A 26,090-nucleotide genomic window follows, 5' to 3' on the forward strand; every position below is an offset into this window, starting at 1 on the left:
TTTTTTTTTTTTTTTTTTTTTTTTTTTTTTTTTGCCTTTTTAGTAGAGATGGGGTTTCATCATCTTGGCCAGGCTGGTCTTAAACTCCTGGCCTTGTGATCCACCCTCCTCAGCCTCCCAAAGTGCTGGGATTACAGGCATGAGCCATGGTGCCTGGCCAGTTCAAATGTCTTATATGCAAACTCCACTGAGACCTTTTAGAAAACCTACAAATATTTAAATGAATAAGGGATGAATTATGTTTCTGAAATATAGCAAGTAAAGTCCATTTACATTTCGTTTAAGTATTCTGATTTTCAACATCTAAAAATATATTTCTGTTGTTTGTACACTGAGTTTTCCACTGCATTTGGAAAGTTAAACCAGTGTTATCAAATAGACTACAGTTCATAAAATTCAGATTCGAACACATTTTTGCAAGAGAATGTAGATTAAATGTGTAAACTATATCACCCACTTTTTTTGTGCAAAGAGTAACTCTTTAGTCATTATAATTTCAAAAAATCAGACATTAATGATGGGATATTTCTAAAGGAAATCTGTACCATAAACCATATGTTATAAATTGTCATTTATACTTTTAAAAAATGAAATGGAACATGCTGATTATAAAGTCCTACATACATAGTATATATATATATGTCTTCATTTCTTCATTTTTCTTTTTATTTTTTTTGGAGGTGGAGTCTCACTCTGTTGCCCAGGCTGGTGTATAGTGGTGTGAGCTTGGCTCACTGCAACCTCCGCCTCCTGGGTTCAAGAGATTCTCCTGCTTCAGTCTCCCAAGTAGCTGGGATTACAGGTGCCCGCCACCATACCCGGCTACATTTTGTATTTTTAGTAGAGACCAGGTTTCACCATGTTGGCCAGGCTGGTCTCAAAATTCTGACCTCAAGTGATCTGCCCACTTTGGCCTCCCAAGTGCTGGGATTACAGATGTGAGCCAACACGCCTGGCCCTATCTTTTATTTGGAATCAACAGTTTTATTACGTTTAAAAATTAAAATAGAATCCTCTTTCAAACAATTTACCAATTTCAGAGGAAAATCCCTATGGCAGACTGGTATGCAGATTGGTAGCTAAATATGGCCGTAACTCATAAACTTGAATGTTGGAGAACATACAGTTCTATTTGCTGACAACTTTTCAGTTATTTAAATTTCATAAATTTTGGATGGGATTTCTGAATGTCAGGAATTTAAGTGTTTTGCAGAGTAAGTCGTGTCGATCTGAGATAGTTTTGCTTCTAAGAATATATTTAAATCCCAGCACTTTGGGAGGCCGAGACGGGCAGATCACAAGGTCAGGAGATCGAGACCATCCTGGCTAACACGGTGAAACCCTGTCTCTACTAAAAAATACAAAAAACTAGCCAGGCGAGGTGGCGGGCGCCTGTAGTCCCAGCTACTCGGGAGGCTGAGGCAGGAGAATGGCGTAAACCCGAGAGGCGGAGCTTGCAGTGAGCTGAGATCCAGCCACTGCACTCCAGCCTGGGTGACAGAGCGAGACTCCATCTCAAAAAAAAAAAAAAAAAAGAATAAAGAAGGTTTCACTGAAGTAGAATTTAAGCAGCAAGTTGATTTCCTCTGCATTGGGATAAATGAGCAGTTAGGTCACTCACTTCCTCCACTGGGAGTTGTTAGTAATGAGTTGCTATCACAGGGGTGGGTATCCTCCGAGAGCAGGGATGCTGTGCAAATCTTTTCCACTTTCCAGTAACCTATGGTAGTGCAAGATGAGGTTAGGATGTTGCTACATGTTTATGTTAATACAAGCTTTTGAGACTACAAATTGTTAGCCAATGATGCATTCTCGTTTTGAACTAAGAAGTTGACCATTCAGTTAGCCTTCGCTGTACATAGAATAAATACGTCAGTGGCATGATAGACTGAAAATGTTAAAGTACAGCATAATTAGAAGTATCTGTGAAAGTGATTATTACTTAAACATAACAGATTAAATAAAATGTAAAATTAATACATTATTTTGATTAGGCTTCAGTGTGTTGAAATCTGGGCTTTTCGCCTCCCTCACGTGGTCATCTTACCCTTTCTTTTCAGATATTCTGCAATGAGGGCAGCAATATGGATGTAACACATGGCAGCCTGTAATGAGAAAGAAAATAAAGAGGCTCAGGGGATGCAGTTTAATATAATTAGGCCTAATCTTCCAAGGCGAGTCAGTATTCCATATCAGAATATGTTATGTAGAAGGAGCCTTTGTAAATACCGAATTGAAAGCAAGAATCAATTGTATTTCCAAAAAATTCACCATCAAGAATAAAATGAATATTTGGGTTTTTGTTTGTTCTTGATTAGTTTGGAGATGGCTGAAGGAACTGGCCCAAAGAATTTTCCCATAGAATTATCTTCCCCCTTTAACGTCTAAGCCTAGATTAAAAATAAATCATAGTTCTCCTTTTAAAATTAAAACGATAATTCTAGTATTTAGATATAAATTGGAAATAAAAATAATCTGCCTTCTAAATAACTTTTTTTTTTACCTCCAGGAATAGCCCCTCTGAATTTGTGTTGCCTTTAAAATGGTCACTTCACAAGTGAGTACTTGATTAAGTAGTGTGACCTGATGTAACACCTGTGCTCCCCACAAACCAGATTATATGAGTGATGTTATATTTGGCTCTAATGTGTCTTATGAAGCCCTGAACATTGCTGAATCTATATTAAAACTCAACTTGCTAAAGATTCCAAATGACTTCAGCTTTTTCCTTTTGAGGTTTTGTGGAGGAATTTCATCATTTTCAGAGCAGCCCAAGGGCTTCTCATTCTTATCCCCACTAAATTGCTGCCAAGCCAGCCTTGTGGTTTCCATTCCAGTGTCCCTGATGACCACATGTGTTTAGAAGAGCTTCAGAGTTTAGGACTATCCTAGACAAATGAATCTCTTCCCCAAAGGGACATAGTTCTGGAATGGAGTAGAACTTCCCATTTGGTACTCAGAAACCCTTGGGTGCTATGAATTGCTGCATATGATCCACCCAGTATTGAAACTGACATAAAAAGTTAAGTGTTGACTTACAATCTTTGCACAGTGGACTCTCCTCACGTGGTGCTAAGGATCATTCATTTTTCTATGGCCAGTTCAGACTAGCTGTAAATGAGGACTGATTCCCCCTGCCTGAGTTTACTCACTATGGTGGCAAGGTTCCCCATTCAACTCCAGTTACAGAGAAGAAGTTTTAAAACACAGAACATTAATTTAATGACTTAATTCCCACACACCCTTACCACGCTCCTCATTAGCCTCAGGTTTTTAGCATTCAGCGTTGCATTACAATTTATACAACTGCAGTTGCCCCCACTGACTCTGGCCTTTATTTGATGTCATTTACTTAGAGTCAGGTATCCTTGAATGCGATATGCAAATTTATTGTATATGATATATAACTGAGTCATTTCTAGATTAGTGGAAAAACATGGCTTCTTTTTCTAGTCCATGCTGTAAATGAAGTTCCAATTTTCCTGATAAAGAGGACAATACTGATGGTAAATGACCGAGCCTTGGCTAATCACCTCAGATAAATCTCCGTTTCTGGCGTGAATCTTGGCCATACTTTCCAGCCAGGTCCTCCGTAGTTCGGGAGTGCTTGCATAGGAGTTTGCCAGGCTGTACTGGAGATCCACCAGCATCTCGGGATCCTTCTCATGCTCCTTCATCTGAGCCGTGGCCATCAAAACAGTCCTTATACGCTTAGTCAGGTCTTTCACCTCTGCTGGGAAATTGCTGTTCTTTGGAAAAGAGAGAGCCTGGGTCATTATCTGTTTAGAACCTGTAGGTTAACGGACTTCAAGTCATGCTATTAATTATGGCTAGGCATCACAGTTTGGAGCATTCTATATATAGTTATAAATGTGTGCATTCTATATATGTGCATTCTATGTTTTATGACTGTGGATATACATATTTGAAGATAAAAATTTCAGGAGGCTCTATTCTTTTGTCTTCAAGCACACCTTCTTCTGGTAAAACATCCTGATTGTCTTTGAGATATATTCCCCTTCCTGACTCTAGTTCATGTGATTTGAACAGGTCTGGCTTTACTCCTAGGGACCATGGGTGGCACATAACACTGGCCTGGCCAATTCTATTTTTTGATCCTCCAGGCTACAGTGATTGGTTTAGGGATAAGCATATGATTTAAGCTTGGATCAAAGAGATTCAGTTGTGGGACTTTGATTGGAACTATCAAACGAGGTGATTTTCTACTCATAAGATACTACCAGGGTCCTTAGAATTTCTGAGAACATGCCCAGGGGGATAGTCTGTCTGGAAATAAGTAAACAAAGAGGAAAGCTGAACTGAGACAGTGAGAGAGGCAAGATCGAGGCAGTGGAGGGATGGGTCTGAAAATTATTTTAATCCCTGGGTCCAGCCATGACTGAAGTCTGGCTCTAGACTTGGACTTTTCAGTATAATGACTACAGGAGAAGTCTTCAGAAAGTGCTAAACAAAAGATAAGATGAATTTTCCCCCAAATAGAGTTAGGAGGGAGTCATTGTATTTCTGGATATTTACGGTAAATCCTCTTGTTCTAGGCCATTCGACCACGCATATTGGAAATGCCACTTAACAGATCACATGCTTAAAGTGTAAGAGCTGCTTAGCGATTCAAACAATAAACTTGATAGTTTACTTTGAGGAGGGCTCAAAGTCTCAATAAACAAAATAAACAATTATTATTATTATTTAGAGACAAGGTCTTGCTCTGTTACTGAGGTTGGAGTGCAGTGGTGCCATCATAGCTCACTGCAGCCTCTAACTCAAACTCCTGGTCTCAAGCGATCCTCCTGCCTTGGCTTCTCAAAGTGTTGGGATTACAGGCATGAACCACTGTACCCGATCTATTTTTATGATTTTGGTATCTCACGTAAAGCATCCACTTCAGATTTTAAAAGATTCGGTGGTAAAAGCCCACAAAACATTTCTTACTTTCATTTGCTTGTCTCCATTGGCGAAATTATTGGTAATTGCAAGCGAATGTTGAAACCGAGAGCCTCCGATCCCAGCGTCGGCTATTAACTGGCTCACAGCTTTGATGAGCTGGAAGAGAAGAAAAATGAACTCTGAAAAACAAGACCAGAAATAGTCTTCTTAAAGAAATCCACTGGGCTGGGTAAATGTACTATTCGTTTCTCCCTGTAGGTCCAATAAAAGATGTGTTTATGTATTAAAGCTCCAGAACGTATTATTAAATCTAGTGTGTTTCCTATAATCTTAAATATCTAAGAGAGGCTGCAGGAATCTTGGAATCTTGGGATGCCTAGAAGAAAAAAAATTATGTTTGGAATTTGGTGGGGTTTGACCTGCTGGAGCTAGCCATGGTTTCCTTAGTTGTTTATTCCATGTGATTCTATTTCCTGGCAGAAGAAAGGAAAGTACAAGTGAGATGGGGCTGTGCTGATTTCTGCCCAGCCGCGCCCCTCCTATTAAACAGAACTGAATGCTATGGGTGTCTTTAAGGAGGACTTTGGTGGAGGAGTTAGTAACGGCTTGCCCTGAGGACAGTAGGCTTTAAGCACTGCTGAAACAGATCAGTGGTTTTAACAACAGTGTCAATGAAAATTGGCAGCACTTACTTGTAAGTGGGACCGGACAATTGATTTCTGCTTGTTAAATTCAAAATTCTTCCTCATGAAAAAGTACAGAAGGGCTGAGGCTTCTGTCTGAGTTGACCGTGACCTGTGGTTACAGCATTTTAGGACTTCATAACAGAACGATCCACAGAGGTCGGCAGGCCCTTGAAAGAACGCTGAAGGAAACTGCAGAAATGAAAGAATGGGTGAAGGAGCAACATGCCTTCATTTTGCTCTGTTCATTCTCATGTTTTAAAATTCCCTAAAACAAACAAAATCCCTCTCCTTTTTTTTTTTTTCAATCTGGTCTTTTTTTTTTTTTTTCATTTGCAAGTGAGGAGGATAGAATTTGTTAAGTTCTATGTTAGCATTTGTCTTTTTTTCTAGACATAATTATCCTTTGTATCAGTAACTGATGACAGTCCAAAATAACAGAATGAGAGCTTTGAAATGACCTCAATTCATCTGACATTGTTAAAATCACAGGTGTTATTTACAAGTGTCCTCAAAGGCGGTGGCTGTATCCACTTTAATGTGGAATCCTGAACTTGATATGGATGGATATGCCAGTTCAAGGGGTGCATTCTACCTAACTTGGTGCTGCAAACACAGATAACTCAAAGAATTGGTGACCAGATGCTAATTGTCACCAGATGCTAATATCTTCTGGTATTTGAGCAGACATATTGTCAAGGCTGTGCACTCATTTTGAGACCAGGAAGCAATGTCTAATAAAACCCAAATTGAAGAAAACAATCCTTCTTCCCTCTCTACTGAGAGACGCAGGGATTCCTAGGGGTTTACTGTTCTGTGGGTTTACTGTCATCCTACCTAAACTCCACTGAAACCTGGAGGATCCTTACCTTGCATACAAACAGTCTCAAGGAAGCAAACACATGCTTCAATGCTGTGGCTGACTGATTGACTTGGAAAAAGAGCATGTAGGTATCAAAGACCCTTTTCATCAATGAATTTTGACAGTCACATTGTTGGAGTTGTCTCTGGAAATTCAATGCAGATGTTATTCAGGATAAGTGAAAGAAAATTTGTATTCTATCAAAAAAATGTTTGTTGTGAACCTATCACGTGGTGAGGCACTATTCTAGAAATAAAGGATTGAACAAGGAGACACAGTTGATGTTTACTGTGAAACTTACATCGCAGTGATTGAAAAAACTTGACAAATTGAAATAGACTCAGATGATGTGATTGAAAGTAGTAGCTTTGAGGGTAGAATTACTTCCATAGGGTAGTCTGCAAAGACCTCTGTAATGGAAAATTGGCATGTGAGCTCAAGGGGCCTGCCCTGGAGAGATCTGGGAGAATTGTCCCATGGGGGAGAAACAGCTAGTACAAGGGCCTTGATTGGGAAAGGAGCTTATGAGTTCAAGGTTGAGAAAGAAAAGCAGAGTAGCTGGTGCAATGGCAAGTGGGGTGGGGTCAGGGGAGAAATGGGAGATGAGGTCACAGGTTCTTGAAGGCACTAGTAAAGTCCTTAAAATTTGTGAGATTTGAGTGACATTTTCATAGCCCAATAAAGAATCAATATAGTCATTACTTTCTCTACCACCATGCTGACATTTCACCTGCAATAGGTTCTGGCAGAATTATGCTGTTCTGTGTAGACTTTATTCAAAGAATCCAAATTTTCCTGGCTCAATCTCTTTTTTTTGTTTGTTTGAGACAAGGTCTCACTCTGTCACCTAAGCTGGAGTGTTGTGGCATTATCATAGCTCACTGCAACCTCCACTTCCTCGGCTCCAGTGATCCTCCCACCTCAGCCTTCCGAATAGCTGGGACTACAGGCATGTGTCCCCATAGTCGACTAATTTTTAAATTTTTTTGAAAAGATGAAGTTTCACTATATTGCCCAGGTTGGTCTTGAACTCCTGGGCTCAAGTGATCCTCCCTCCTTGGCCTCCCAAAGTGCTGGAATTACAGATATGAGCCACCACAGCTGCGCCTGGCTCAATCTTTAATGTGCTAGCCTAGGTATTTAAGATCATTTGGTAGAGCTGCAAATGTTTTTCTTAGCTTTATTGAAATATAATTGACATACAATTAATTGAACTCATGTGACATGTATAATTTAATAAGTTTAACACTCGCATACACCCATGAAACCATCACCACAATCAAGATAATGAACATATCTATCACTCTCAAAAGTTTTTAAATACTTTTTTTTGTAATTCCTTCCTCCCATCCTTCCTCCATATCCTTAGGCAATCTCTAGGCATTGATCTGCTTTTTGTTTCTATAGTCTGCATTTTGTAAAATTTCATATAAATGGAATAATATACACTAAGTAATATAGTATATACTGTTTTTAAATTTGGTTTCTTGGGTTTCACCCATGTTATAGCATGGATCAGTAGTTTATTTCTTTTAACTGCTGAGTAGTATTCTATTGTATAGATATACCACAGATTTTTAAATCTATCCACCTGTTGATGTATACTTGAGTTGTTTCTAGTTTTTTTTTTTTTTTTCCTATTAAAATAAAGCTGCCATGCATATTTGTGTACAAAGTTTTGTGTGGAGATATGCTTTCACTTCTCCTGGGTAAATACTTATTATAGTATTGGAATGGCTGGTCATATGATAGATGTATGATTAACTTTTCAGAGACTGCTATACTGTTCTCCAATGTGTTTTTACCATTTTGCATTCCCACTGTCAATAAATGGGAGTTCTAGTTTCTCTATATCCTTGCCAAAACTTTGGATGGTCAGTCTTTTTAATTTTAGCCATTCTAAGTAGTGATAATCATTTCATCGAAGATATCTGAATGTCAAATGAGCACACAAAAAGATGTTCAACATAATTAGTTTTCTTTAGATCTAGCTGTAAATTTAATACACAGGACCATTTATCTCTTCCTTTTCTACTGAAAAAGTACAGAGTCACATTCCCACTCAGCCCAGCTTGCCTGAGAGTGAAGCAAGATAAATGAGGAAGAAAGACTATTTGACAATAGTGAAATGCATACATGTACATATCAAGCAAACATTAGTCAACCTGTGATAAAATCAAAATCTCATCTTTAACATGTTTTCCACTCATGCTTAGGTTGATTTATATAAGGTTAACTGATTTCATAAATAATTTTAAAAAAACATGTTTTTGACTTCACATGGTTTTTCTACCTCACATTTCATCATTTTTGCAGAAAATGTTATCATATTCACCTGATGAGTCTGAGTGAAGAGGGATAACAGGTCTAGAATAGTGAGGCAAACCTCCGTAGCAATATTGGCCTCAGTGTCTACGTGATGCACAATGTCTATTTCATTGGAGTTGCCTATAAAATAAAAAATAAAACATGCATAAAAGTCTAAGACAATTCTCTGTACCCTATAAAGTATTTCCTTTCATTACAATGTATTCAAAGTTTACTGGCATTTTGATTAATTATTAAGTCAAAGTGCTTTTGTTTGTTCAGTTTCTTCATTGGCTGAATTAAAAGTACTAGAGTCTTTAGTGTGTGTGCCCTTTGCATATATCAGTTGTGGGGTTTCCATTGTTTCTGAGTTATTTTCCATTAATTTGGCCAAAGACAGGGTCATATTTCTTTCATAATCAGGCTGTCTCAAGTTCTAGGCTTCTGGGCTAGTAGACCAAATGTACAGTCTCAGTGGACAGTCTTTATGCCCCCTCGGAAAGTCACAAAGTGTATTTATAGATTGAGACAAATACCTCCAAACAAGTAACTGTGGGCCACGTGCCCATAATTGCTAACAATCTGTCAATGAAAAGAGTCAAATTCTGTAAAATACTTGAAGAGATTTATTGTGAGCCAAATATGAGTGACCATGGCCTGTGACACAGCCCTCAGGAAACCCTGAGAACATGTGCCCAAGGTGTTTGGGCTACAGCTAGGTTTTATATGTTTTAGGGGCACATAAGACATCAATCAATACATGTAAGATGTACATTGGTCTGGTCTGGAAAGACGGGACAACTGAAAGTCGGGGAGAGGGGCGCTTATGGGTGGATTCAAAGATTTTCTGATCGGCGATTGGTTGAAAGAGTTTATCTAGAGACCAGGAACCAATAGAAAGGAAATGTCTGGGCTAAGAAAGGGGATTGTGGAGACCAACGTTCTGATTATGTAGATAAAGCCTCCAGATGGCAGACTTTAGAGAGAAGAGATTGTAAATGTTTCTTATCAGACCGAAAAATGTGCCAGACTCTCAGTTGATTCTCTCCTGGATCAAGAAAAGGACCTGAAGAGGGAAAGGGGATTCTTTACAGAATGCAAATTTTTCCCATAAGAGACAACTCTGCAAGGCTGTTTCAAGACATGGCAAAAAAAAAAAAAAATTTATATATATATATATATATATTTGGGGGTAAAATATTTTGATTTCTTTCTTTATCTCTCATGTGATGTTATGCCAGAGTCAGGTTGGAAAGTAAGCCATGTTACATAGGGTTAACTGAAACCCCTCTGATGAGACTGGTGTGACTTTCCAGGCCTCTTCAGAATTTGGGCAAGAGAAGAGAAAAGGTCAGAGTTTAGTCCTCAAATTACATGCTTACAAAATGCTGGCCTCCATTTTACCCTCATTCACAAGCTGGAGTGTGTGCATCTCTAGGTTCAAGATGTCAGCCTTGCTGCTTCTGGGACATTGGCGACTTTATCCCCTCCCCACAGAGGAAGCAGTAATCATCTGTTTGAAAGCAGCCTCCATAACCTGCACAATGCTGAAAGTCACTTGTTTCCAAGGGAGCTTGTGCTAAACATATGATATTGAGGGTTTTGCCTTTCCCCTTCCTTCACCATAGGGCACTACATTTTTTTTTAACCACTCCCTGGTGAGTCTTTCTTCTAAGAAATATTTCCAGAGCTACAGCAAACCTTAAAAGCAGTGGTTTTAGTGCATTTCATGTCCTACACATACCTAGAGAAAAACTGGTAACCATCTTGTTCCTGTTATTTCGGTTTACTTACTGGTCATGGTATTGTCTAACATCTGTAAGAGTTTGGGGTTAGAAAGTGCATTTTTGCCTCGAATTATAGGTAAAGTTTGTGATCTGTGCTGCTTATGGCCTTCATGACTGGAAGTGGAGTGCATCCTGAAAATGAAATAAGAAAAGTGGTTAGAGTTATTTTAGGGATGTTACAGCCAAATAATACTTGTTCATTCAAATGTTCTAGATTGAGTCAAACATTAAAAACTAGTTTGGAAAGCAACTTTTTATTAATTACAGGTGTATGTAACAACAAATATTAATTACAGGTGACATGAGAGGGACTTTTTAAAGTACTTTTGGAGAAATTTTATCTAAGCCAAAATAGCATTCAGAAGGATAATCTGTAGAATAACAGATCCTTGAGTGAAATCTATTCAAGCATATTCATTATTACTTATGAAATAATGGGATTCTATGAATGTTAAGTTGGCTACTGGCTGATCAGGAAGGCACAGTGGTGGACATTAAAAGGTACAGTATTGTATAGCTCAGATGCATCAACTTATTTTTAAAGAGAGAAAGTGTAAAATCGGGTTCTAAAGCAACCCTTGCTTTCCAAGGTATTTGTATTTGGACATTCCTGTTGATTTGTCATTTCATTGGTGTCATGTCCACAGGGGGCTGACATGTGATGGTTGTGGGAGGTAGATAGTTGAAGGACTTCTGTGCCTCTGTGCTTCCAGGGCAATGACAATGGCCTGCAATGACTCATTCAACACCCCATGGCATTTCCAGCTGGGAAAAATAAGCCAGCGTTACTGTGGCAGTGGGAATATTTCCTACTCCTGACTTTATCATTTGGCCATGGAAATAGGTTGATAATTCTTGGGATATGTGCTGTCATAAAAACTATTTATAAAAACACTTATGTAAAGAAAGCAGCATTTGGAAATACCCTGAAGTATTTCCTAATTCCTCCTTTAAGCCTTAACCTAAAAATGACTCTTTCTCCCACTCTAAAAGGCTGTTTTGGTTCTGGCTAAATCCGAAAACCTGGGTGGGTGGAGGCCCAGGAGATGTGACTGTGGCTTTCAATAGCCAGGGGAGCCTGGGTCATTCCTGCAGCTAGAAAGAGCGAGTGATTCCTTGGCTGTAGGCCTTAGGCATTTGGATTGGCTTATTTCTAGGTTTTGAGTGTAGTACAGACTGATCTTGTGGAGGAAAAGCCCTGGTTTCTAGGAGGTGAGGGACAGAAATGGCCGGGACCCGTCCAGATGTTTCAGAAGCAGCCTGAAATCTAAACCACCACCCATCTACAAAACTTGAGTGACCTCAGGTGGCTCACTATTATTATTAAACGTGGAAACTAATTCTTTATTTTCCTCTATTCTATTATTATTTGCAAAAAATGTCCATTACATTTTTTTTTCATTTACTTTTCGCAAGGGGGCAATTTCAAAGGATTCCCATGGAGGGAGGCAAAATTTATTTTACGATCTATTCGCTATGTATTACTTTCATATTTCTTTCTAAAATCCTTTCTAAAATATTCATAATATATATTATGATGATACCTCTGGGAAGAATAAATCAAAGTGGGGTTAATTTTAGCAAAGAATTCTCATTTACGAGACCCAGAGGAGCTCTAGGTAGAGTTTCAGGGCAAATGTTTCCCATTGGTTAGGCCGGTGAAGGATGACTCCAGGTCCTATCTGCTAGTCAAATCAGTCTAATGACTAGGAAATCTACAGTGAGGTTATGGGACTATCTATGCTTCCTCATTGCCTTTGACCCTTTAAGAAACAATTTCAGCTTCAAGAACATTGCAAAAATATTATAATTACTGAAAGCCTAGGGAGACATGATCCCACATTTTGGTTTGTCACTGGAAGATTAGCTAGCATTAAAAAAGGCATTTATTGGGCCTAGGTCTCAGGTTTCATTAAATGAAAATACTCATTAATGTTCAGTCTATGCAAGGGATTGTGCTCTAAGTGCACACATTTATCTTTGGTCTTTACCAGCCAGTAGGGCAGACAGTAAAGTATCTAGGAAGTTTCTTGAGATAGACACATAGTTACTTGAAATCTGCACTTGGTTTGAATCTGTGTGTGTGTGTGTGTGTGTCTACCTCTGACATGTGCATAGACACATACACAGAGCTATATATAATTTTACATACCAAGCAAATGTGACATTACCATTGTGACAAGAGACCTGATGTCTGGCAGGAAGGATTGGATCCTTTGAGAGTTCCATTGTTCTGGGTGGACTGCACAAATTTAAATGCAGCAGCAATTTTTCTGCAATGAAAATGGAAGTTTCAATCATAGCTCAGTGTTTGTAATTTACATATAAAAATGAATGGCAACTGACAAAACGATTACTGCACAATGAAATGTTTCACATGCTGTGAATTAGTCAACAATGAAACCCTGTTTTCTTTCGGAAATCAGAAATTGGGATTTAGTGAAGGTGCTTCAAACATTGTTGTCTCATGAGAAAATGATGACAGTGCAAAGTTATTCCAGATTACTTGTTTTTTTTTTTTTTTTTCTTCAGTTTACTGGAAATGTCTTCTGAAATAGGTATCTTCCAAGTTATATCTATATAATGATAAATTCGTTCTGAAGATACATGAAATGGGGTTTTCTTTCAAAAATTTGTGCTTTTGTGCTTTTCTCCCTAGATAACATGAACTATTCCTAGATATACAATGTGTATGAGGCAGTCTTCAAACTTCTGTGTCTAATGTGAAGTCAACCTAACAATCCTTATTTGCATTTTAAGATTTCTAACATATATTTATAACTCTAACCTGATATGTTAATACATGTCATATGCTTTTTAAAAGACCAGATTCACCTATTGGAATTTAAAACTATTACCTTATTATGTTGCGTTTTCCTAGGTATCTGAAATTTTGAAGACAAACGCTAGAAACAAAAAAAAAAAAAAAAAAACACGTTCTAATTATTCATATTCTTTCATTATATAAACTGTTCATCTAAGTATATTGAAAGAAAAATATTAAATTTTTTTTAAATAGTTCATGTGTTATTATTGATAACTTACTATATGGGTTCTTGAATGAAACATGGTATAGTGGACTATTTAGAAATTTCTAGAAAAAAGTGTTATGTCATCAACTCTAAAACTTACTCCAAGATGCTGAAGAAGTCGGACACCTCTGGACTGGGAGCTCTCTGCCAGTAGGCAATCAGAGTCTCTAAAAGGAAACACCATGTAGCATGAGAATCTGCAGGTTTTCTTTTTCCTTTTTTCAAAAAAATTAATTTTAAAGAGTTCTAATTACCGTACGAAATCGTTTTCATAATGTGAAGAAAACACATCAGGAGACTCCTGGTTTCTGCTTGATCTAACTTGTCGAATCGAAGAGTTGAGCCAATCAAAGACAAGGGTCTTGGGATCTGGAAATTCAAGAACCAATCAGGATTGAGTGAGAGTGAGTGACCTCTGCCTTATAATGATGAGTAGGTTTGAGAGGGAAGCCATACCTTTTCACAGTTGTCCGTCTTCTCACTGCTCTTCTCATTGGTACTTGGATTGGAGTCAAGACTTGCTAAAGATCCTCTGGAGTCAGCATGGTTTACTGTAGAAATAGCTATTGATGAAAATGCTGTAAACACAAGCCACAGCACACATATGGGAATGAGATGTATGGGCACACATACACACAAAAGCTTCACATGATGAACCAAAAAGATGTTGATTACTGAGGTGGCAGCAGTGTTGTGAAAGACCAACATAACAGCGCCTGGGACTGGCGTTCAAGATAGCTCTTGTTTTAAAAATGCTTTAGTAAAAGTTCATAAAGATACTTTTGGGAAGGAGCTTTCAACTTTTGATTGTTCATGAGAAATTGAAATGACATTCCCAAAACAGTTCTTAAAAATAATCCTTGAAGTTGAAAATCCATTATATTTTAAAAGGTCTGCAATGAAAACTTAAAGATGGTTTCCAGAATAAAGTAATTTGATAACATCTAAGTAGGCTGCTCCTTAAGCCAAGTAATAATGAACACTAAGTAGAAGAGGAAGTCACTGGATGGAATTCAAAGAAATATGTAAAAAGACTCTTTGGTTGTATAAATGTAGTATACTTTGCCACATAGATTATGCATAATAAATTATGGACTGAGTAAAAAGCACAATGATATACAATGTAAACATGGATGAGTGTTAAAAATAAGTGATCTCAGAAGATCTGAAGTACCTGCTATGGAATTTAAAACATCTTTAGAAAATGATGTATCCACAGAGTTTGCATGTTTCATAGCTGTCTGGCTTTGAAATCCTCCGTTGGTGCTTAGATCATCTCTAGATCCCTGTATTCAAAGTATAGTAAAGATTAATGGGAATCACGGTATTTCGACATTGTTAACCACATATGCCTTCTTCATTACACTTCCAATTAAGTGATATTTAATTTGTTCTTTTATGTCCCCTCAAAGGTTTTCTGCTAAAGTAGGCAGTGAAAACAAATACAGCCAAAACCATACTTGTAGTTATAATTTGATTTATGTGACTTTTTAATAATGCTGTAGAAACAGTCTTTGAGATACAGATATGTAGACCACATGGCTGGATTGGTTATGGATATATTCATGGATCACATGGATATCATTATTACCATGAGTTATCTTATGTACATTACTATTATTATCAACTAAATTTTATTTTATTTTAATTATTCTATTTCATTATTTAAGAGGCAGGAACTTACTGTTACCCAGGCTAGAGTGCAATGGCATGATTATAGCTCACTGCAGCCTCAACCTCTGGACTCAAGGGATCCTCCTGCCCTTAACCTCTTGAGTAGCTGGGACTATAGGTATGTGCTACCATGCCCAGCTAATTTTTAAAATTTCTTATTTGTAGAGGTGGGGTCTTGCTATGTTGCCCAAGCTGGTCTTAAACCCCTGGCCTCAAGTGATCCTCCCATCTTGGACTCCCAAAGTTGCTGGGATTAGAGATGTGAGTCACTATACCTGGCCTACAACTACATGTTAAAGATTTATTGTTTGCCAGGCTCTATAATAAATGTTTTCTAGTATACAATTTAATCCTCATAAAGACACTGTGATTTAGGTATTTTATTCTATATTATAATGAAGGAAATGGAGTCTTAAGGAGGTTGGCTAACTTATCTCCAGCCACCCAGATGGTCACTGATACTGCTGGGATTTGAACAAGGTAAAAAAAAAAAAAAAAAAAAAAAAAAATCCATAGGCATAGCTCCTAACTCCCAGATGGTAATACCTTCCTTAGATACTGGATTCAGCAGTGGGTTATTTCATCTGAGATTAGAACACAGGCAACAGATCTCTAGTGGATTGTGCGTAGTCACTGTGGTGTCTCAGTGGAGGAAGGATTATAGTTATTCCTGGGTTGTGACTACAAATAAGGCACTTGGCTATTTATTCTGACACCAGGTGGGGATGTAGGTAATGTAGAAAGTGGTAGGAGAAGGTGTCCACTGAGGAAGGGGCCATGATTGCAACAGAGGAAACTGTAAAAGCTGGAAAGAATTGGAAACTGATACAGAGAACAGAGGGAAATGAAAGCCAAATGTTGAAGGGTGGATCAGGTGGAAGGCTAAAGGGACATATCTGGAACAAATGACCCACTGATGTGAGTACGTAGCAGAAAGTGTTGTTCAGTGCCTAGTATGTTCAAAGATGAGAAGAAATGGTTACCCGGGGCAAAAAATAATTTTAAAAAGACAAACTATTAACATCGAAATGTGACTTATTGTGCAGACGTACCTGATTAGATGTGTTGACAGTAAAAGGATACAGGTCCTTCAGATAAATCCTTGGCATATTGTCCAGGAGCATGCCGTACAGGGGCATGTATAAACTTGCTATCTGGGCCTGCTTTCTCTAGGTGAAAAGGTAGCCAAAAGAAATGATTCATGTAAAAATCAATAGGCTTGTCGGTTTCATATGCATTTAATGCAGTGAGCCATTAAATAGTGTTTAGGGAAGGGAGAAAGGAAGATCACTTACTGGCTCTCTGTATCGATCATCAAACGAATGCTTAGCCATTAGATTTTTTAGGACAGCTAAAGCTAAGTGTCTGACATCTTGGTCTTCCTGCAGGGCAAAGCCAATTTCTCGGAGCAGAATTCCGATTAAGAAGTGTTTGCGACAAAATTCATTTGTGACTGAATATTCAGGCATCTCTTTGTGAGGAAGGAAAATAACTCACGTTATTGAAAATCAAATGATCACTTTGTAATTGAGACAGATATACTAAACAACTACCATCAACTTCTTCCACCATTAGGAGGGATTCAGGAATACAGTCTTGCTACAGAAATGAGGTGTGTTGTATGCTCAAGGAGCATTCAGTAAGGGGACTATTCTGTGTATACAAACACAAATACGGGTACAAACTAACACACGACATCAACTTTTGAATCCCATAATACAGCATATTTACAGGATTACAGGAGTTGAGAGGGGAAAACACATTTTCTGCTTGGAGGAATCAGGATGTAAGTAGGAATCCATCAAGATGAGCCTTTGAGGATACTTAAAATTTGGAGGTGCAGATCTTTATGGGAACAGACGGAGGCAGTGGAGAAGGGACAGGAGGCTGGGAGAAGCCACTGGATTTTCAATGGCACAGAATTCTGAAAGCACAGGTATGGAAGGGAGCAGGTATGGAGGGGAGCACGGGTATGTGGGAATCAATAAGCACAATAGCTAAAAGGAACGGTGAGAGAATTAGGCTTGAGAGGCTGGGGCTAGATGATGGAGAACGGTACAATTTCCTTAGCTGCCATCTAGGTCCCTCTCCATTTGTATTTAATTCTGTAAGAAATGTTAACACACGGACAGCTTTGAGATCAGTGCCCTGATAAGGCTCATGCTTTACTGACTTATTAATATGGTGTAGCAGGGTGTAAGTGAATTAGACTGTGGGGAGATGTGGGGTGAGGGATACAGTACAGGACATTGTAGCAAGGGGGGAGGGAGGGGACAAGTGACAACGTGGTGTCTGGGCTGGGGTAGCAGAAACTGAGTGGTAAATCACTAGGAAAAGTTGACTTAAGTATGTGAGGGAGCAAGGGGAGAGAAAAGGCACTGCCACATTTTGAGCCTGAATTACAGAGAAAAGAATGTTAAAATTTCCAGTAATAGTGGATTTATTCAAATTGTCCAAAGGGTTTTTAAAATGTAACCATTAATAGTACTACTTGCACCTACAAGAAAATATAGGGAGAAAGCTCTTTGACACTGGCATTCACAATGATTTTATGAATATCACCCCAAAAACACAGTCAATAAAAGCAAAAATAAACAAGTAGGATTTTATAAAATTAAAAAGTTTCTGGACAGCAAAGGAAGCAATCAACAAAATGAAAAAGCAAACTACAGATTGGGAGAAAATGCTTGCAAACCGTATATCTGATGAGGGCTGATATCCAAACTCTACAAGGAACTCATACGACATCATAGCAACAAAGAAACAAACAAAAACCCCACCAAGTTTTAAAAATGGGCAAAGGATCTGAATAGACATTTTTTGAAAGAAGACATACAAATGGCCAAAAGATACAGAAAAAGTGCTCAATATCAATATCACTGATCATCAGGGAAATACCAATCAAAACCACAAGCACTATCACCTCATACCTTTTAGGATGGCTATTATCAGAAAGTCAAATGAGAACAAGTGTTGGTGAGGGTATAAAGAAAGGGGAACCCTTGTACACGGTTGGTGGAATACATTCATTATAGAAAACAGTATAGAAAGTCCTCAAAAAAGTAAAAATAGAGCTGCCATATGATCTAGCAATCCAACTTCTGGGTATATATCCAAAAGAATTCAGGTCATCATGTTGAAGAGATACGTTGCAGAATTATTCACAATAGCCAAGCTATGGAAACAACCTAGGTGACCATCCATAGATGAATGGATTAAAAATGGTATATACATGCAATGGAGTAGTATTCAGCCTCAAAAAAAAAAAAAAAAAAAAAAAAAGAAAAAAAGAAAAAAAGAAAATCCCACCATTTGTGACAATGCAGGTGAACCTAAAAGTCATTATGCTAAGCGAAATAAGCCAAACGTAGAATGACAAATACTGCATGATCTCAGTTAATATGTGGGATCTAAAGAAGTCAAGCTCTGGTGGACAATAAGAGACTACTTAATAGGTACAAAGTACATTATTTGGATGATGGATATCCTAAAAGCCTTGACTTCACCACTATGCAATCTATGTATGTAACAAAATTATACTTGTACTCCCATAAGTTTCTACAAAAAAATTAAAGAAGTTAAACTCATAGAAGCACGGAGTAGAAAGATGGTTGCCATGGGCTGGTGAATGGGAGAAATGGGAAGTAGATTTTAGTCAAAGGATACAAACTTTCAGTTATAAGATGAATAAATTGTGGAGGTCAAATATGTAGCATAGTAAGAATCGTTAATAATACAATATTGTGTATTTGAAATCTATTAAGTGAGAAGACCTTAATTATTTTAATCATAGACATAAAAAACAAAACTATATGAAGTGTTTGCTTGATTGTAGTAATCATTTCACAATGCATACATATATCAAAACATCATGTTTTCCACCTTAAATATATAAAATTATTATGATTTTTTGAGACAGAGTCTCGCTGTGTTGCCCAGGCTGGAGTGCAGTGGCATGATCTTGGCTCACTGCAACCTCTGCTACCAGGGTTCAAACAATTATTGTGCCTCAACCTTCCGAGAAGCTCAGGTTACAGGCGTGTACCACCACGCCCAGCTGATTTTTCTATTTTTAGTTGAGATGGGGTTTCGCCATGTTAGCCAGGGTGATGTTAAACTCCTGGCCTCAAGTGATTTGCTTGCCTCGGCCTCCAAAATGTTGAGACTACAGGCGTGAGCCACCGCGCCCAATTTTTGTCAATTTTACCTCAGTAAGGCTGGGGGAAAACAGTAGTACTAGCACCCATGTATACAACCTGCTGTCTGCTAGCACTAGGCTAAGCACTCTATGTGCATTATCCCATTTGATCTGCAGGACAACCCATAAGGGAGGTATGATTAATATAATGAGCTATTAGAATATTCCAGCTCATAGATGACCAATAGCAAATTAAACATACTGACTTTTTTAGTCCATAAAGAAGCTACTGAATATGGAAATTCACAGGGCTTCAGGTTAAATAAATTTCTCAGTGACATCGTAATACTGAAGATCCAGGAATAGAATTTTAAATTCCCATCTATGACTACAGAAAAGGTTTACCTAGACCATTTTAAGTTACTAACCTATTTCAGATAAAATAAACTTATACTAATATCCTCTGTCTTAGCAAGATTCATCAAACCAGGTTGTGGTTTAGGAAAAGACACGTATCAAATAAAGTCAGTTACATTGAACAAGCATGTTATTATATATATCTGGGAATTTCATTTATGATACAAATTAAGGAAATTTCAGATGCTTTGGGAAATTAAAAAATATTTCCAACCTCTGGAGAATAAAATATGAAAGAATTGAAATTAGGCAATCATTAAACTATCTGTGACAAGAAAACAATTCAGTCAACTTTTTGAATATTTTTATTATATGATATTAAATATATGAATACTTATGAGCACCCAGAAGCTGGAAATTTATAGTAGTTATAGTTGTCAATATTACTGGATTACTAGGTGGTTACTGATGCTTAGATAAGGTAATATCACTTACCTGATGCATGTAACTCTTGAGTTGATTCTGAAGGTGTCAAAGGATCTGAATTTAATATAAATAAAAAGTTCAGATGTATACATATACATACTCAGATACATATATATTCATTATGTGTAGTTTATACGGAACAATTAAACTATATTATTTAAAAATGTGAGTCTTCAGTATTGCCAACTTTCAAGGAGAATGTCTTAGGTTATTTGTTTCCTTTTTTTTTTTGAGACAGAGTCTGGCTCTGTCGCTCAGGCTGGAGTGTAGTAGCACGATCTTGGCTCGCTGCAACTTCTGCTTCCTGGATTCAAGCGATCCTCCTGCCTCAGTCTCCCAAGTAGCTGGGATTACAGGCGTCCACCACTGCGCCTGGCTGATTTTTGTATTTTTAGTAGAGATGGGGTTTTGTTATGTTGGCTAGGCTGATCTCAAACTCCTGACCTCAGGTGATCTGCCTGCCTCGACCTCCCAAAGTGCTGGGATTACAGGCATGAGCCACCACACCCAGCCTATTTGTTTTCTTAAAAAAGAGGGTCATGAGCAGAATTATTCTAATTGTTAGCCTTCTACTTGAGCATTTATTTTTCTATCAGAACTTTGCCTGCTATGAAACATATTTTTGTGTTCATTATTTATAGTATCAGATCGACAAAAAGACTATCAGGATTTTCTCTGAGCTACTGACTAATAGTAAGTACTATAGTTTGACCCTGTGCCCCCACCCAAATTTCATCTTGAACTGTAATCCACACGTGTTACGGGAGGTACCTGGTGGGAGGTGACTGGATCATGGGGACAGTTTCCCCCATGCTGTTCTCATGACAGTGAGTTCTCTTGAGAGCCAATGGTTTTAAAGTGTGGCACTTCCTGCTGGCTCCCTTTCTCTCCTGCCACCATGTGAAGAAGGTCCTTACTTCCCCTTCACTTGCTGCCTTGATTGTAAGTTTCCTGAGGGCTCTCCAGCCATATGGCACTGTGAGTCAATTCAACCTCTTTTCTTCATAAATTACCCAGTCTTAGGTAGTTCTTTATAGCAGTGTGACAATGGACTAACACAGTAAGCAATTGAAATAAAAATGACCAAATAAAGATTTGGTCCTCTTGAAGATCTCAATCAGCCCGCTAACCAATAATAACTTGTCACTAATTTATAAAACAAAAATAAATTCAGAACAAAGTAAAAATCTTAAAGCCTTATTATGTAATATACCATTTCTACCCTATTTTCTATGAAATATGCTTCATAAATTAGAAAAAATTGGAATAATATTATATAGATTATATTTAAGATTAAAATGGCAAAACTTTTATAGGCTTGATAATGTAATTTTCCCTCCATAATACTAGTGTAAGCTGATAGGTTAAGGAAGTATAATGAGGCTCTCTACCAATCTTAGTGTTTGCGTTTGTGAATATCAAAGCAAATATGCCTCTCGGCTGGGCGTGGTGGCTCATACCCATACTCAAAGCAATCCCAGCACTTTTTGAGCGAGTTAGGCGGATCACCTGAGGTCAGGAGTTGGAGACCAGCCTGGTCAACATGGTGAAACCTCCTGTCTACTAAAAATACCAAAATTAGCCAGGTGAGTGGCACATGCCTATAGTCTGAGCTACTCAGGAGGATGAGGTGGGAGAATCGCTCAAACCTGGGAGGCAGAGGTTGCAGTGAGCAAAGATCACGCCACTGCACTCCCAGCCTGGGTGACAGAGTGAGACTCTGCCTCAAAAACAAAACAACCCCTACCCCCAGAAAAAAACTGTACCTCATAGTTTACTCATTGCTTGGTAATAAAGTATTTCATGCTCCTAAATAATTTTATTATTTTATTTGCACCTTGATGTTTGATTAGTTTTTGATGTCTACATGGGTAATACTCTCTACCATAACACATATATATTTTTATATATAATATTTATAAATTATATATATAGTACTTCTCCTCCCTATAATTTTATGTCTCAAAATCAAAGGAAAGCTGTCTTTTGGAGCCAGTAAGGTGCCTCTAGGTTCAAATTATTTGATTTACAATCATCAGGTTTATAATTTTGTTGGCCTTCTCTTTAATAAAAAGGGAAACACACAAAAATTGAGGAATATGAAGCTGCATTCATCACCACATGCCAACAACTTCTTTTGCATCTTAATTTGATTCTGATTACCTGGGTCTGATACCCATGTGACAGCTTCAAACAAAATTATGACTGAGGAAACAGGAAAATAATAATAAACAAAAGGTAAAACGAACAAACAAAAGCATTCACTCTGCAGGAACTGATGAAAATTCTGGGAATTTTATTACCTGGAATGTTTGCTGATCTTATGGGCAGACACAAAGGAATAAAGTGTTCATGTTGACATACTTCTTGAAGAAAATCAAATTTATACTGACACAAGGTCTGAAAGAGAGGCAAACTAAATGACTATGACTTACAGACCACAAAACTGAATAAAAACAAACAAACAAAATCTGTACTTGAATCTTATCCCTAAAAAGAAAAAGTAGTTACCGTACACGTGTGGGACCACTAGGTAATTAAGTTGAAAGGATTTTATCCCCTCTGAACTGTTAAGCTCCCTACTTTTGGAAACTGGTCACAGCCTCCTCAGGAAATAATCCCATTTGTAACCTACATGTAGCGTCTATGAGATAAGATCCTACTGAGTCATATTTTGTAGCTTCTTTTAGCATGTACCATGACACATTTATTCTGAAAAAAATTTCTGCTGTAACACATGCACAGAATTCTCTCAAAGACTACACTCAGATAATGAAGCAGACCTCTACAATGAGCTCCTACCATCCAGAGCTAAGGAAGACAATGGTGTGTATCACATAAAATTAGAGTGAAACTCTGTATGCTACATGTTCTCATAATACATTACTTAATTCCTCTTTCCTCCCTGCCCTTGGAAATAAGTCTGTCTTTCTAATAATGTTTGAGTTAGACAGAGATAAATGGAGTCCAGGCACGGTCAAAGTCTACTGTAACACAGAAGTCAAGAAAAGCTACATCAGTAGGAAAAATTAGCATGTTCCTAACTGCTCTGTTTTCACTCTTATGCATGCTAAGTAACCATGTTTTAAGACTAAGTTCGATGATCATCATTATATTCATTAACCTCGGCTCACGAACTAAAATATGTCTCATTTACTCAGATATTTTAGAATTATATCTTGTGGCAACTTTAGTTAATAATTTAAAATACTGCCATTTCAAAAAGGGTAGTATTTGACTTAAATTTTTGTACATCAAGGTGAACAGGAGCATTATTAAATTATATTTTAACTATTTTACACTGAAAACATTCTGTTTGGTCTTTGAAAATATATAATTTAGGTCTGATGCAATTAAATGGATATTCTGCAGATTTCATGCATGAGAGGAGCACAAATGAAGAATATACTTTCAAAAAAATATTTAGAGGGAGAATTGGATTTTCAAAACCAAATGACATAAAATCATGTAACTCCAGTCAAAAGTAAATCTCCACTGCACCCCATCTCCCAAAAATAATGTTTACGCACCTAAGCATGACATGAAAGGCTGTAAGAATCTCATTATTTATTTTTGGCTGGTCTAAATCTATTGTTCTTTTCAAATACCTAGATAATTTCCCCTTGAGGACTGGCCTTCTTCACAGTGGGTAAAGGATAACAGAGAATTATTAATTCGTATGCCCTGTCTTCCCTCCTTAAAGAGGCAAGCATGTCACCCAAAGCAGGCTGCTCACACACTTCCTCTATGGAAGGTGAATCTGAAGTAGAGTGTTGGGGGCAGAAAATGGCTTCAGTTGATTCATTTAAGCAGATGCAGCAGCACCCTGGCCAAATGGTTCTTCATTTGCAATTATTGTCAGGCCCCACATAACATTTTGGTGAAAGACAGACCATATATACAACGGTGGTCCCATACAATGAGAACAGAGCTATATAATGGAGTAGGATGTATACCAGCTGGGTTTGTTTTGTAAGTTCACTCAATGATAATCACACAGTGATGAAATTGCCTAATAATGCTTTTCTCAGTACGTGTCTCTGTCATTAAGTGATGCGTGACTGTATTCCTTGTGCTTGAAAAGGCTTGGCCCCTGCTCTTTTCAAAGCCTGCTTCTGCAGCTGCTTCATCAATGCTATTTACTCCCAATACCTTCCCAGTCAATTCCCTTTTGCTCAAATTGGAGTCAGTTTCTGTTGCTTGCAACCCAAAGAACAGTAATTGATCCAACTTTCATCATCTGGCCCATTTCCAGTCTAAGTTCTCTCCAGCATATGTCATAACCATAGCTCAGTGGTTCTCAAGCCTGAGAGTGCATAAGAATCACCTAGAGGTCCTGTTAAAACAGACTTCTGGGCTCCATTACCAGCAGTTCAGTTCCCAAGTGATGCTACCGCTCTGGTCTAGGAACCACTGCTCTAGGGTTCTCTTTACGTCTCCCCAACATATACCCCTATTTGGGTAGGGCATTCAACTGTCCCATTTTGCCCAGCACTTAAAGGTTTGCAGGGAAGTAGGACTTTCAGTGCTAAAACCAAGCCAGTCTAGGGCAAACTGGACTGTAGGAATTGTAGCTGCAAAGAGCCATTCTCTTCACCACCCACAGGAAATAGGAATGAAATGTAAACACTTTCATTCTACTCTCCTTTGTCCGCATTAAGGGAGGACTTGGTAGGCACACTCAGCAGATGAACCATTAAAAGGCTGCCTCTCCTTGGCATAGAAATCACTTTCTGATACAGAGAATGGATAGGTTAATGACTTAAGCAGGTATCCACAGAGATTACTTTATTTATTTACAATGCCATAGTTTAGAAAACGGTCACTCCTGTACATGGTTCTTACCTTGAGGTCACCGGAGGAGAACATGCTGATGTAATTGTTGACCATCTTAAACACATATCCTCGGTCCATAAACGTAAAGCAACGCTAAAATAGATAAAATTCTAAATTCAAACACTTTTACTTGAAGAATCATTAAAGATTTTAGAAAATATGAATAAATATATTGAGGTAAAATAACACTGAACTAAATGTGTTGTATAATTAGGTATTTTAGAAATCTCCTAAATATGTTTAAGCAGTCATCCACATATGGAAACTAAAATAACTAAAATTTATATTACAAATGAAAATGAGGCAATATACTAACAGAGAATAGGTACATTTAAAAATTCAGAAGAAAACAGAAAAATTGAAAGAAAAACAAAATGAAAGTATAACTGAACAAAACAAAAATATCAATCAGAAAGCTACAAATCTATCTTTATTGATTTTATAAAATGTCACTGGAGCTTTGCAATGAAATTTTATAGCCCCTTCTTTTTTATACAGAAAGCTTTAGCTTTCGGTTGTCTACTTTTTTAACCACTTAGTTACATTTTATTATTTTCTTTTAGTAATTCTATTTCACACTTCTGGGGTTGTAGATCTTCTCCTGTACACAGTGGGTCATAATGAGGAGTGGTAGAGATGGGTCAGGAAAGCCTTTTAAATCTCACTGGGCCCTTTCAACAGAGTAGCTCCTCTCCTTATCAGCTGAGGAAGCTTGCATTTGAAGGGCGAAGGAAGGAGATCTTAAGATTTCTTATCAAGGCCGGGCAGGGTGGCTCAAGCCTGTAATCCCAGCACTTTGGGAGGCCGAGGCGGGCGGATCACGAGGTCAGGAGATCGAGACCATCCTGGCTAACCCAGTGAAACCCCGTCTCTACTAAAAAATACAAAAAAAAAACTAGCCGGGCGAGGTGGCGGGCGCCTGTAGTCCCAGCTACTCCGGAGGCTGAGGCAGGAGAATGGCGGGAACCCGGGAGGCGGAGCTTGCAGTGAGCTGAGATCCGGCCACTGCACTCCAGCCTGGGC

The 26,090-nt window shown here is 38.0% G+C and overlaps 1 protein-coding gene across 4 annotated transcripts in view; it reads right to left on the minus strand.

Moving 5' to 3' along the window:
• Positions 1 to 26,090, minus strand: part of DOCK10 (dedicator of cytokinesis 10) — a 279,809-nt gene that overhangs the window by 28,219 nt on the left and 225,500 nt on the right. For 3 of the 4 annotated variants that reach the window (XM_023222396.2, XM_026454862.1, XM_023222403.1), the window contains exons 29-47: positions 25,077 to 25,160; positions 22,535 to 22,631; positions 20,241 to 20,285; positions 16,546 to 16,721; positions 16,303 to 16,419; positions 14,751 to 14,862; positions 14,033 to 14,154; positions 13,831 to 13,945; positions 13,677 to 13,743; positions 13,403 to 13,450; positions 12,716 to 12,817; positions 10,552 to 10,676; positions 8,786 to 8,898; positions 6,458 to 6,595; positions 5,598 to 5,780; positions 4,951 to 5,061; positions 3,534 to 3,749; positions 2,048 to 2,105; positions 1,622 to 1,720 (exon numbers count right to left, since the gene is read on the minus strand). In XM_023222396.2, coding sequence (XP_023078164.1) covers positions 1,622 to 1,720; positions 2,048 to 2,105; positions 3,534 to 3,749; positions 4,951 to 5,061; positions 5,598 to 5,780; positions 6,458 to 6,595; positions 8,786 to 8,898; positions 10,552 to 10,676; positions 12,716 to 12,817; positions 13,403 to 13,450; positions 13,677 to 13,743; positions 13,831 to 13,945; positions 14,033 to 14,154; positions 14,751 to 14,862; positions 16,303 to 16,419; positions 16,546 to 16,721; positions 20,241 to 20,285; positions 22,535 to 22,631; positions 25,077 to 25,160 — 2,128 coding nt within the window. The remainder of the gene's footprint in view (positions 1 to 1,621; positions 1,721 to 2,047; positions 2,106 to 3,533; positions 3,750 to 4,950; positions 5,062 to 5,597; positions 5,781 to 6,457; positions 6,596 to 8,785; positions 8,899 to 10,551; positions 10,677 to 12,715; positions 12,818 to 13,402; positions 13,451 to 13,676; positions 13,744 to 13,830; positions 13,946 to 14,032; positions 14,155 to 14,750; positions 14,863 to 16,302; positions 16,420 to 16,545; positions 16,722 to 20,240; positions 20,286 to 22,534; positions 22,632 to 25,076; positions 25,161 to 26,090) is intronic. The other variant, XM_023222406.1, reaches the window with a different exon arrangement.

The sequence above is a fragment of the Piliocolobus tephrosceles genome, chromosome 11 (genome assembly GCF_002776525.5).
Source record: "Piliocolobus tephrosceles isolate RC106 chromosome 11, ASM277652v3, whole genome shotgun sequence".
NCBI classification, from domain to species: Eukaryota; Metazoa; Chordata; class Mammalia; order Primates; family Cercopithecidae; genus Piliocolobus; species Piliocolobus tephrosceles.